The sequence below is a fragment of the Trachurus japonicus genome, chromosome 2 (genome assembly GCF_045865225.1).
Source record: "Trachurus japonicus isolate A0001 chromosome 2, Traja_1.0".
Classification (NCBI taxonomy): Eukaryota; Metazoa; Chordata; class Actinopteri; order Carangiformes; family Carangidae; genus Trachurus; species Trachurus japonicus.
In genome coordinates, this window is record NC_140908.1 from 8,560,169 (window position 1) to 8,573,599 (window position 13,431).

Sequence of the window (13,431 nt, forward strand, 5' to 3'; positions counted from 1 at the left end):
AACACTTACCCAAAAAACATGATGTCATCATCAGGTACAATATCAACACTAAATGGCACTTTGAGTTTATATTATGGGCAAACGAACTGGTCAAACACTGACTGGATGCTGAGGTGTTGACTTTCATAGGAAGAGACCACTATGTGAGAGAAATGATGTCCAGACACCATCAGTCTTTATTTCACTGCTTTTTCTGTCTTAAGACCAAAGTTCAAGCAATAAAACACTGGAAATGTTCATGTTTTTATGATCTTTACAATGTCAATATGCTACATACATATACTTTAAAATGTTTTTTTTATTTTTATATTTATGCTTTTACTCCTAACAGGTGATTTTGATTTGTAAGACTTTTTGTTTCCTATTTGTCTTGGCTGATCACACTACAGATGATGTATGACTCATGAGGCTCAGCAGATGTGGTTTTTATTAGACTTCATCTACAAATTAACATTCCCGAAATTAGAACTACACTAACGTAAAATGTAATACAGTGTCAGTTATTGCCTCTTAAATTGTGTCTGTTGTCGTTCATACAGATTAAAACTGACTGAACTGGATTCACGTTGATTCTCTGATCCTGATTGAAACATATTTAATATTCCCTGTGTGTTGACTGTGTGATGGTTTCATGCATTTCATCGGCGGATTGTTTTGAAGAAGGCTGGAAACTTTGTGAATGGTTGAGTGGAGGAAGAGGAGGAGGAGGGAGTGGTGGGCATAGGAGGGCAGAGGAGCAATTGGCTGAGTTCCGATTGGTGCAGCACCTGAAATAACCAACCAATCAACCATCAGGAATTTCCAGCTGAACACACATACACAGAGGGATCATAATAGACAGCTCAACATTCAATCACTCTACAGTACAAAGTCCACATGGTCACACCTGGAGCTGCCGGTGGTCTGGTGGCGCAGTAGATCTGCTCATGATAATGGACGTGGAGATCGTGGGTTCGAGACCGTGTGCTGCTTTTGGTTTGTGCATGGTTTGTATGGTGCTGTGCCACAGTACGAGTCAGTACAAGTTCCAACACATCAAGCATCAGATCCAGTGGTTGATGTCATGGATCTGCTACTTGCCTGCTAAAGCAGAGGTTGTGTGTTCGAGGCCACGTTCAGCTTTTGTTATGTATGATGTTGTGCAGGCGTACGAGTCAGTACAAGTTCCAACACATCTGATTTCAGATCCTGTGGTGGCGTAGTGGTATCGTCTACTGCCTTTCGACTCAAGAGATTGTTGGTTCAAGTCCAATTGTTGCCTCCTTGATTTTCTCCTTAAGTTTCTTTGTATGTGTTGCTGATGATGTCAAATACACTATGACCAATGTGTCTATCACACTGATTAATGGTTGAGTGGGTTGCGCTGCTGCTTTGGGTGCAGCAGACCACGGGTTCAATCCCCAGGAGGGCAGTGAGAAAGGAAGAAGACTGGTTTGAGCTGTGCACGAGAAGTGAGTAAATAAGTGGGATTTTATTTACTTTATTACTTAGTAATACAATAATAGTTAATAATAGTTCTTATTTTAGTTTATTTTTATTTACTACTTACTTTTAGTTACTTATTATTACTTTTATTTTTCTACTTTATTCCTTACTTTTAGTTCCTATTTACTTATCACATTCATTCACGCATTCATTCACAGACAGACGTCACACAGAGACGAACAATGACACAGACACACTTTAATTTATTTTTATTTACTAGGCTACTTACTTTTAGTTACTTATCATTACTTTTATTTACTCAACTACGTATCTACTTTATTCCTTACGTTTAGTTCTTTATTTAATGACGACATAAGTTGGGTCACGTCGGTAGTTAGTCATTAGTCAGCCGGCCTTCTTCTGTCCCACCGCTGGGGCTTAGTACCCATCGTCGTGGTGGTGGGAGGGGGGATGGGACTGCTCCCCCTGGGGCTCGAACCCGTGGCCTGCGATACTCAAAGCGGTAACGCAACACACTCGACCACCGAGCCTGAGACAATCCACTGGTCATAGTGTATTTGACATTGTCAGTGCAGCTACAAAGAAACTTAAAGAGAAAACCTCTCTCTGTCACCCCTGGGGATCGAACCCATGGTCTGCTGCAACCAAAGCAGCAGCGCAACCCACTCAGCCATTAATCGGTGTGCTGGAGACATTGGTCATAGTGTATCTGACATCGTCAAAGCAGCACATACAAAGAAGGAGGAAACCAAGAAGCCAGCTCCAGGACTCGAACCAACAATCTCTTGAGTCCAAAGCCAAAATAAGATCCACTACACCAGCGCTAGATCTAAGATGAGATGAGATGTGTTGGAACTTGTACAGACTCGTACGGCTGCACAACACCACTGGTGTTCAGGGACCGACAGACCCCTCAACCTTTTCTAGCATCGCTGATGTTTTTCTGGGGTTCCCTTTGAGACCTCATTGATAGCCATGTGTGTATTCAGTAGGTTTATATATAACCAGTTAATTGTAACTGTACATACTAAAGCTATGGTCAACAATACATGTGTTTATGTATATCTGCAGGTATAGCATGATGCTGCTGATCTATGCTGTTTGGCTCTATAGCTAGTTTGGCTCATTTTCGGCTAGAAACAGATGCTGCTGATCAATGCTGTTTGGCTCTATAGCTAGTTTGGCTCATTTTCGGCTAGAAACAGACACATAGATCAGCACCATGCAGATCTAGGCATCTATTTCTAGCATAGACTCATACAGCATAGATCAGGTATGCTGTTTGACGGTGCTGATCAGTGCTGATCTAGGCAAGTGTTTCTAGCTGAACACACACAAGGGTAGTTTGTTTTTCATTGATGTGTAGCCATGTGTGTGTGTATAGTTTTATGACTGGCTAATTGCAACTGTACATACTAAAGTTATGGTCAACAATACATGTGTTTGTGATTATCTATTCAATTTTTGTATTTGTATTTTTTTCTACCACAACTTGTGTCTGTCTATTGCATCTTTGCCTTATTGCTTGAGGACATCATCCACACAGGTGGCCAAAATAAAGATTAGGCTATAGTTAGAAAAAAGAAAGTATTTAGAGGTGGCAAACTCTTTATTTTAATTCTCACACTGACACATATTGTAGACTGGAGAAAAATAGGGTAATATTGTTACAACCACTCCCCAGAATATTAAATGTTATTGTTGCTTCTCTTTCAGTTAATTTATCCTGTTTTTATTCATGTGAACTGGTTGCTGCAGTTGATCGTCAGGACGGGAGTGCAGAGTCAGTCAGCTCCTCCTGCTTCATCTTCAGTGTGATGTGCACAAATACCTCTGACTCGGACAACAGATACACAAAATACATTTAGTCACACTCATCCTGACATTTAGAAATGTTTGAGCTGCAACAGTTCAGCTACAAATCACACTTACATTGTGTTTTATCCAGAAACATTGAGGTGGCTCACTCCTAGCTCCAGCTGCTGATTTGGCGTCATCTGCTGGTCAAAGTATAGAATTACACCAGGTTAGTTTTAAATGACAGAAAACCTGCAGTTTACATTGAAAACATTAATAAACCAGAAACACATACACATAGAGTTTCTTCTTCTCAGTGCAACTCACCATCTTTACACGTTTCTTCTGTTGCTTCTTTGGACTTTTACACAAAAGTTGAGCTTAAGAAAATCAATGTAGCAACAGCAGCTGGAGCTTCCTGGATACAGCAAAGTGTTAAGTGGAAACTACAGAGCTGAAATGGATGGATGATTTCTGAGTGCTCAGTTTCTCTGCAGATAAACTCATTCAGACCCACAAGCTACAGTTGTAGTCTCATCTCACCCTTGTAGTCATGAAAATAATTGATTTATAGGGCAGAAGAAAAGAGTAAAATAGTTTATTGTTTCAGTTAAGATCAACATAAGGCACACATACAGTATCTGAGGGTAGACTCACACCAGTGTCAATATCTTTCTGCAGCTTTCATCATACACAACCTCCCCCATTCATACCACCATGTGATCATGCAGCAAAACACACTATTACGTCCAGTTTCTTATCTGCAGGACTCAAAGGGTACAAGTCAATCCAGCTTGGAGGGGCTGAGATTGATGCAACATATTAGCAAGCTAAACTGTGCAGCTCATCGTACAATGTAAAGCAAATGGCGCCTTTAGCAAAAATATATTCATATACAATTATACACCTTTTCTACACATCGAAGCAAATCAACTATACAAAATGCAGAAAACTATTTCGGCACAGTAACTGGTGAGCCGTTTGTAAGAAAAGTCCATGCTTAATATTAGCATTAGAGTGGCAGTATTACAGAATCAAAAATAGTAGCAGTACCTTTGTCATAAAACGGTTATAGGAAAAAACTTACAAGTCCATATAATGCCAAAAATATTAGCTTTGAAAACATACACAAAAAAGACATTTCCATCAATATACATGTTAATAGGAGGACTAAAATGTGTGTCCCTTTCAAGCAGGATAAGGTTCACCCATCAAACTTTTATTGGTCAATTAGTGAAGGAGTGCCATGGCTTACAGATACTTTTTGGTTAAAATACAGGTCCCAGAGTTCACATACACGAGAACTACAGCAATGGCCATGCTACAAAAATACCCCAGTTTAAGGGCAAAAAAAAGAAAAAGTAAATTAAGAGAAAAGTCCCAAATTATCCTGCTATAATTCAACTTAATCCTTTGACACTTCACATTAAGACCTTTCATTTATAAGATTAAAACTTTATCTCAAAATATATAATGATGACTTTATGAGTAGCTACTTTTCATGTGAATCTGCAGCTTTATTATTCTTTTCTTTTCTTTTACAACCGTTGTGTTGTACAAATATATATTTATATTTGTTTGCTAGCAGTAGCCCTAAACCCATTATAACGTATATGAAGCCTAATCAGGATTACAGTGGTGGTGTACACAGATTCTCAGTTCTGTATTGAGAGATTTTCTGGTCTCTCAACAAAACTTTTGGCAAAACAGAAACTTACTCTTGATGAAAAAAAAAAAAAATCTAATGAGTTCATCTTTTCTGTGACATACATAATGCAGGTGTACATTTTTGAAAAATCACAAACACTGCTCAGTAATTTCAGTCTTCCTATGTGAAATATCTCACATCCGTCCAGCGTCCAGGCTGTTGAGTCTAGTATGGGTAGCTGTCAGGGAAAGCCAGTCCGTGTGTGCCCTGCTCACCTCCGTCGCCCAGGTAGGGGCCCTCCTCCTCATAGGTGGGCAGAGGGGGGCCGTCCTCCTCGCTGGGAGGTGGGACGGCGTCGGGGTCGGCCTTCAAGCTCGGCCTCTGGTTGTCTGGGAAAGCCATGGAGAAAAGTGCCTCGGAGTTGCAGACAAACTTGTAGACGTACCTTTCTCCGGCCACCTGCAGCAGCGACCAATCAGGCGAGAGAGAAATTATTACACAGTTATTTTATGACTTTTGATATGATATTAAACATGAATGCACTGTAATCAATACTGCTTTGCTTTTTCAAGTAATGCTGCAAACAGGAGCTTCAGGTACATTTAAAACATAGCTGACTGCAATTTCAAACATTAAAAAGATTAAATTCATCAAAAATACTTCAGAATAAAAGAGGACAGAAGTCTTTACCTTCTGCATGATGCCCTTCTCGTAGTAGTACCTGAGCGAGCGGCTCAGCTTGTCGTAGTTCATGGCTGGTCGATTCTTCTGAATCCCCCAGAGACGAGCAACCTGAACGCAACATGTGAAGGGAAAGCCTCTATTAAACATCCAGAAAAGGAATTGAATAAAAAACCTTAAGTTTAGTTGCTTTTTGGCTTTTCACACCTTTATTAGATAGAGCAGTTGAGAGAGACAGGAAATGGGGTATGGGAAGCCGTTTTAATCATAATCAAATAAATGAATAAATGCATAAATAAATAGATATAGCCATGAAATGAGTCACGAATTAAATAAATTGGATGATAAATAGCTAAATATGTCTAAAATATATACAAATGAATATTAAAAGTAAATTAAATGAAATATAAATACACGATTACTTTATAACGTCACATTAATTTCACTGCTCTTTTTATTTCAAGCTGCAATATTCAAATGGAGGCAGAGAGAGACGCCCCCTGTTATGGTTTTTTAATCTTCCTCACTAGCATCGCTCCCTCTGTGTCTCTCATTGTTTTTACTGACTGACCTCTTCAGGGTCGATCAGCTTGAACTCCATGTTGCGTCCCGTCCACACGATCAGGTGCCCGTTAGCCGGGTTGTCGAGCAGCGTGAGCAGAAACTGCCAGAGCTGCAGGGAGCCGCGGCGTTGGTACGGCAACCCCTCCTGCTTCACTTTGCCTGCACACAGAGACAGAGAGGACACAATGAGGACATCTCGTACCAGTTCTCAGCATCACGACTTAAAAATGAGTCTAATCCATGCTGACGGCTCTGGGGTCTTACCGTCCAGTCTCTCTGGTACAACACAAGTGTCGTCGTAGTACAAATGTGGCTCCCTGTCATGACCGAATCCTGTGGGAGCAGTAACGTATATTAGAAAAGTAATGCAGCGTAGCAGTGAGAGGACTCAGGCTCACACAACTCACCGATATTGCTGTTGTGGTACAAGACCGGAGACTTCCCGAACGATGACGACTGACAGGTTTGAACCTCTGGAAAACAAAAGTCACATCATAATAATGTAAATGAAGATCAAAGCTGTTATTCTGCAAAGACACAATGTAAAGGCAGCATGCACATCCCAATAAAACACTAACTGCATCCGTAGGAGCGGTTACTGACCTGAGTCGAAGCCGAAGTCTCTGGGCTCTTGTTTTATCGTGACATGGTTGAAGGTGGTCTGGGGCTGGGCCAGTCCTGGAGTTGGTGTCCCTGGATCTGGGTACCGTGGGTCCACCAGCTCCTGTTTGAACCCCCGTGGTGGGCCGTGGGGAACCAGAGGCTCCGAGAGGTGGCGCTGGTACAGAGGGCGTCCGTCGCGGCCCGAGGGGGGGTAGAGCGTGTTTGTCGTCTTCTCTGGCGGGAGGAAGGACAAGCAGGGCTCCGAGAGCTGCCTGTGGAACCTGGGACACGGAGGAACGGCAGCAGGTTTGAGGCTTTAAGGTGGAATTTGTTTCTAGGTTTCATCCTATTAAAGGTCCAGTGTGTAAAATGAGGGGGGAAACAGTGACATCTGGCTTTCAGATTCTATTATTTATCTATTAAATAATTCTATTGTTAATTTATGAACGTGAAACTCTGGATTATCCATTCTGTACAAACATGGCGGCACATGTTGGCCACACTCTCTTGCTATATGTAGATATAAAAGAAGAATTATAAGGCTATTAAAACTAAACAGATTTTATTTTATAGCGATTATACACTTATACAAATATATTCATTGGTATATTCAGATTTTGCCAATAAACCTTGCCTATTTTACACACTGTCCCTTTAAAGTTTAGTTTAACAATGCAACTCCTGAATGAAAGAAGCCAACTTATGTTGTCTACCCCATTTTTTTTTTAAGAAATCCTTTCACAAATTAGATAATATATGATAATAATATATCATATTTCATAATATATAACAGGAACTCACCTTTGATCCCTGCTGAAGGCGGCTGCGGCAGCACAGTTGAGGGGGGGCCGCGGCAGAGCGAACTGGTGGTTTTGGTTGGTAGGTGGGAGGTGGTTGTGATGGTGGTGGTGGTGGTGGTTGTGGTGGTGGTGGGAGGGGCTCAGGGCAGGAACATGGCTCGGGGGGCAGCGGGGGGTGGATGGCTGTAGCTGCCTCTGTAAGGGCGGAGGTCCGGTCGGATGGGAGGAGGAGGAGGAGGAGGAGGAGGAGCCGCACTGGACCGCAGGTGTGGAGGCCGGAGTCAGAGCTGGCTTGTTGTCACAGGCACTAAGAGGGGAGGAGAGGAGAGGGGGGGTGAGCATTCAGAGTCGCATCCTGACTGATGTTGAGTGTTATCAGACATACAGCACTTTTATTTTATTCTATTTTACAGTTTTATACTTCTTCTTATTGTTATCTTTCTCCTATTTCTATCCTGCATTTTATTCTATTCTATTTTATTTATCTATTTTCTATTGCTATATTTTATTTTATTGTTGTTTTTAATCTTCGTGCATTAGTCTTCATGCTTTTTCTTGTTTTACCTCCTATATTGTTCAATCAAAATGTAAAGCACTTTGAATGGCATCTATTTGCTTTGAAAGGTGATATATAAATAAAATTTGATTGATTTGATTGGTTGACTTATCTCACACCTGTAACTGTAAAGGCACATGTCAGCTTGAGGTGTTCTGCAGGGAGACAGGTCTTTGGACGGCGTGGGCTCTTGCTTCACTTTGCTGACAGGCGGTCCATGAAACATCACTGCAAACACACACACACACACAGAAATACAGTAGTTATCATCTCAGTGGGTAAAACAAAAGCCTGACATACATGGAAAAAAGATCCATCCAGCACATTCTACCTTATCAAACAAGGGTTAAACATTGATTAAACGCTCTGCAGCCTCAGTGGAAGAGTAGAACAAAGAAAATCATCTTATTTGATCTGATCTTCCTGGAACCTGTAGCCACGACGACACCGTTTCCATCCACGACACGCTGCAGCTGCTGTCACATTTTACTGTGTGAGCCACCGAGAGTCATTTTTTGTGTAGTGGCAGCTATCACACAGCAATAAAGGCATGTGGTATACGTGTCTGGCAGCCGTGACACTGAACGCACCGTTTTCTCAGCTCCGGCCTTATCTGTGACATCATTCTTGCTGGAAGTCATTTTTACAGCTCCCTCCCTCCCTCCCTGTACCTCCTCATTTCCTACTATCATTTAACTGGCACACATCCAGAGTGTGTCATTTACTGTCCTGATAGGCAACGTGAAGACTGTAAACACACTTCTGTTCACACCAGTTCATGGACTGCACTCACTGACACGGACTGTTCAGCCGGATGTAATCGCACGCCGGAGGGCAATCACGTGCGCACTAAGCCTCGGTGCACTGCACGCTCACTGACAGCTGCAGTAATTGATTATATTGCAGATTCGGATTGATTTTACATGCAGGGCATATGATCAGCTTATAAAAACACACACAGAGGAGCACTACTTTCATATTGATCTAATAGTAACACTTGGAACTTGGTGTTTTTGTTGTGCTGCTACTTTAAAATATAAAAGATATGCAAAACCAACAGTTTCTTAGTTTTTCTTTCAACATAATGAGCTTGCATTGGTTCCTACATTCATTAAAAATCAATTAATTCATAATAAATGCCACTTAAATAAGAGAAAAATACATTTCTCAGTGGTGTACTACATATTTTCTCTGAGCTGTGTGCTCTGCCATTAGGAAACAAAGGCATAAATAAAGAATGTGTTATTCTGCAAAATGTGCACAGCTCTCTATAAATATTACAGGAGAAGCAGCAACTCACGGTTGTTAGACTGGAAATCGGGGACAAACTGCTCGTCGTCGGGAACCTGAGCTGTCAGGGGGGAAAGAGAGAGAACAGGAAATTAAAAGACTCTTCACTTCACACTCCTGGAGTTTTAGATTTACAGCTCAAATATCTCTTCTTCAGTTTTTTTTTTACTTTCTACATTTCCTCAGAATAACCTTTGAGAATAATCATGATTGGATGTTCGCAGGTCTCACCTTCTGCAATCCAGATCTCCTGGAGTTGGCTCAGGTCCTGAAAAAGCTCTGCGAGACAGCGGGAGTGATATTGAATGAGCATGATTTGTCACGACATTCACAAAGCTTCAACTTGGACCTATGATGATGATGATGATGATGATGGACCTTACCCTCTGTGTCCTGAGCCAGCTCCGTGTCCACAAACTTCCTTTTCCTGTCGCTGAGACATTTCTCTGCTTCTTCTGTGTGACATTTCTACAAGTTCGACAACAAAAAAGTCAAATTAAATGTGATTTATCCTCAGCTGCTGTTTGGAAAAGAGGATTTTTGTCATGTAATGTATCAAACTTACACTCTCAGGGACCACAAAGGGGACCTGTTGGTCATAAAAACCGTCCATGATGCAGGAGTCTTCACTCTGAATAAAGAGAGGATGGAGGGAATGTGAGTGAAACCAGCTGGTGGATGTTTTCATCTCTGCCTAATTACCCTAGTATTTTCCACTGATACTACCACTTCATCCACATGACGACCGTCTCCACATGTCTCGGTGGGTCCATAACACCCACCCTCCCACAGGACTCTGCAGGAGCTGTAAAACTGCTGTCGTCAATGACAGCGTTATGCAACTTGTCTGGCGTAAATGCGAGCAACAGGAGGAACGAGTCTTCAAAGACGCTTGTTTTTGAGGAGATAAACAGAAAGCAGCGTTTCCTTTTCCTCCTGCACGGTGACATCAGTGACCAGGAGATGCTGCTGGTAAAGGCGCGCAGACATGAAAGTGATGCAGGAGTGATACTGATCGACATCTGAATCTGAGCAAGAAAGCAAAATACAAACTACAAATTATATCCCTGAATCATGAGCTTTGTTTTGTCTGAGCCAGGATGCACTGGAGCTTTCAGAGTTTCAAAAAAAGCATCATACCAATGTTATAGTGTGTGTTAACCTACTTATTTCACATGAGGTGAACTGTTTTTAAACTTTCCAGATACAGTATATTAACACTTTTTTTTTTTTTAATTTTCTTATTATTTGAACAAGTGGTTTGAGAACAACATAATCTACACTGTGGTTATTCCTGTGTTTAAAATTCCTTGCAGACTCTCATTAAAAACACATTTTATTCTTAAAATAATCTAATTCAGAGCAGCAAGAGGGTAAAAGTGCACAGTCTCATACTTTTACCTCTTATCACACCAGGATCTATCATAATTACAGCATGTAGAAGGTACAATTATGAGAAATTGCTCTTTTTTTCCCCTCAGGTGGGCTTCCGTAGATTAAGATCAAAAATAGCTGTAGTTGCTTTTGTCTAAAGAAAACCGTGTTAAAAAAGTTGAGTAAATAGGCTTTTGGTAATAAAAGTTGGGTTTGAAGTTAAGTTACACTGTTGTAACGACACAAGCTCAACTTACAACGTATACGTGCTGTGTTTTCTTCGTAAACAAACCATGAAAGAGGGAGATTTGTGAATGGAGTTCGGTGGTGACGCAGGGCAGCGAGCAGCAGCACGTATCCTGGGACCTCCTTGTTTTTCTCAATGAACTGAAGTGAAACTTGATCCGTGGAGAAGCAGAAACAGAGGAGGGAGGAGGAGGGGGGGACTAACAGCTCGCCATTGAGAAATTCTCCACAGCACACGGGGAGACAGAGCCGCGGTGTGTGGGGGTTAACGGGGCCGAGCGGACAGCTGCTGCAGGCGGACACTCCGCGGTGCAGGGCCCCGGCAGATGTGGCCGGAGGGACGGGGGAGAAACGGACGATATGTCGCCTTGGATTCTCAGAAAATGGCGTTCGCCTCTTAACCCACATCTGCTCCCCACTGTGTGCCAGCAACAAGCCGCGATAAGCGCCGCTGTGGCCAAACAAAGCGAAGCGAAGGCCACTCACACTAACACAAACACAACCACACACATAGGCTAACATAACAACAGCAGCAGCAAGGACAAAAACAAAAACACGGGACTCACTTGATGGTGAAGTTTCGTGGCCGTGGAATAAACTCGACGCAGATTTCCTCCCCTACATCCCCTGCAGATCCGCGTCCCAAAAAAAAAAAAAAAAAACTCGCCAGTGAATATTTCTCAATGAAGAGCTCCGATAGCTCGAGCTAGTGCCCGAGTTCTATTGCCGCGCTCCCATTGGCCAGAAGGCGACGCCAGTCAAAGGGGGCGAGCCAATCGTCTTCAAGGCTGCTCTGACGTCCGTTCCCTGTGTTTTTATGAATGGCTGCGTTTCATTCATGCAGCCACAGCTCTCTTAAAGGTCCAGAGCTGCCTCCATTAGATAACTAAAGGGATTAATACATATGAATACAAGATGATTATTGTACAATTGATGTAAAACAAAAATAATAACTATTGTACAAACATAGTTATAACATTATCAATAGGCTACATAATTAGAAAATTGATCAGATTTGGATAGTCATTTACATCTTTGATAAACAGATTACTTCCTGTCATGCCATGGGTTGTGTTGTGCTTCATCAACCATCAAACACATTTAGACTGATGATTATTTAATGAATAAATAAAATTCAAGTGTACCTTTAACTCTAAACACCAGGATTATATATCATAGAATTGTAGTCTAAAACCAACCGTTTACTCAGATGGAAATGATGTCAGCTTAGATTTGAAATATATTTTCATGAGGGGGGGATGTCTTGGTCCAGGTTATATAATGGGATTCTCAAGTTTCAGAGGAGTACTGTAGCTGTACTACATTAGCTTCACCGTTTTGTAACGGTTACACGTTTGACAGATCTAATCCGGCGTCACACACATGACCGCTTTGAAAAGTCCATTCATCTCAGTGGGTGGCAGAAAACTTTCTCCACTTTAGTTCCACTTTGGTCCCTCTCCACTTCATTACCCACTCAGTGCACAGAGAGATATCAACTGATTGTGTGTAAATCTGGTACTGGCACTGAGCTCCTCAACACATGTGACTGTAAAGTTATCAACACTTTGGTGGACAGGGAAACTAAAAGTCTCACTTATGCAATGTTATCTCTGGATGTTATTTGATTAAAAGTTGTTGTATTTTTACACAGATTTGAGAAAGTTCAGGTTCATATTCACTCATGCTCTTCTTTATCCAGATACTCAAAGTTATGCAGGTTTTGTCACATTTTAAATAACTTCAGACTGGACGACCTGTTCTGATGCTTTTTTTTTTTTTTTTGCACGGTGTACTGATTGTTTGTGCTCTGTTTATAGAACCTGCTTGATCAGCATCAGGAGATGCCAGAACGGATCTGTGTGTGTGTGTGTGATAAAAGTTCCAGTTCAAACATCAGCTGAGCTCAGCGCCTCTGTTACTCATTTGCAACGTCTCCTGTTTACTCGGTCGTCACGTCTCTACTACTGTGTACGTATCATATCACTGATTTTTTATTCTTCCGTTCTGGGAGATCAATGCAGATGATATCATCCAACATATCCTGTCACAGGAAATTAGACACTGCAGAGTTACAATTCCTTATCAAACGTGTCCACAGGTTGTGTTTATGATGTTTTTTTGTTCTCTTGCGTTTTATTTCCCTTTGCATCTCTTCACGGCTTCACTTCACTTGCTGACGCTCTAAAATGACATTTAAATACTAGATATCATGTTGTATCTGTATTTTTTTAGTGGTGGAGGAGGGATTAGCTTTTTTTTTTGCATTTCATAAAGTGAAAACAGGGTGTAGAGTTTGAAAAGACAAAAGAAATGCATGAAACTCAAAATTATGACATATAATAATATAATAAATACTGTAGAAAGGCTGCTGCTCATTTATTAATAATATGACCCTTGAATTTTATCAGTAAATTGATTTATGG

The 13,431-nt window shown here is 41.4% G+C and overlaps 1 protein-coding gene across 1 annotated transcript; it reads right to left on the reverse strand.

Moving 5' to 3' along the window:
- Positions 1-3,825: 3,825 nt before the first annotated feature.
- LOC146990744 (ETS translocation variant 5-like) lies at positions 3,826-11,759 on the reverse strand. The gene is made up of 13 exons (XM_085798822.1): positions 11,572-11,759; positions 9,951-10,016; positions 9,769-9,853; positions 9,617-9,664; positions 9,396-9,446; positions 8,215-8,323; positions 7,541-7,846; positions 6,740-7,020; positions 6,544-6,609; positions 6,401-6,469; positions 6,144-6,295; positions 5,582-5,683; positions 3,826-5,350 (listed from the first exon to the last, which is right to left on the reverse strand). The coding sequence occupies exons 2-13, from the start codon at positions 9,996-9,998 to the stop codon at positions 5,117-5,119; spliced, it is 1,551 nt and encodes a 516-aa protein (XP_085654948.1). The 5' UTR covers positions 9,999-10,016; positions 11,572-11,759; the 3' UTR covers positions 3,826-5,116.
- Positions 11,760-13,431: the final 1,672 nt, after the last annotated feature.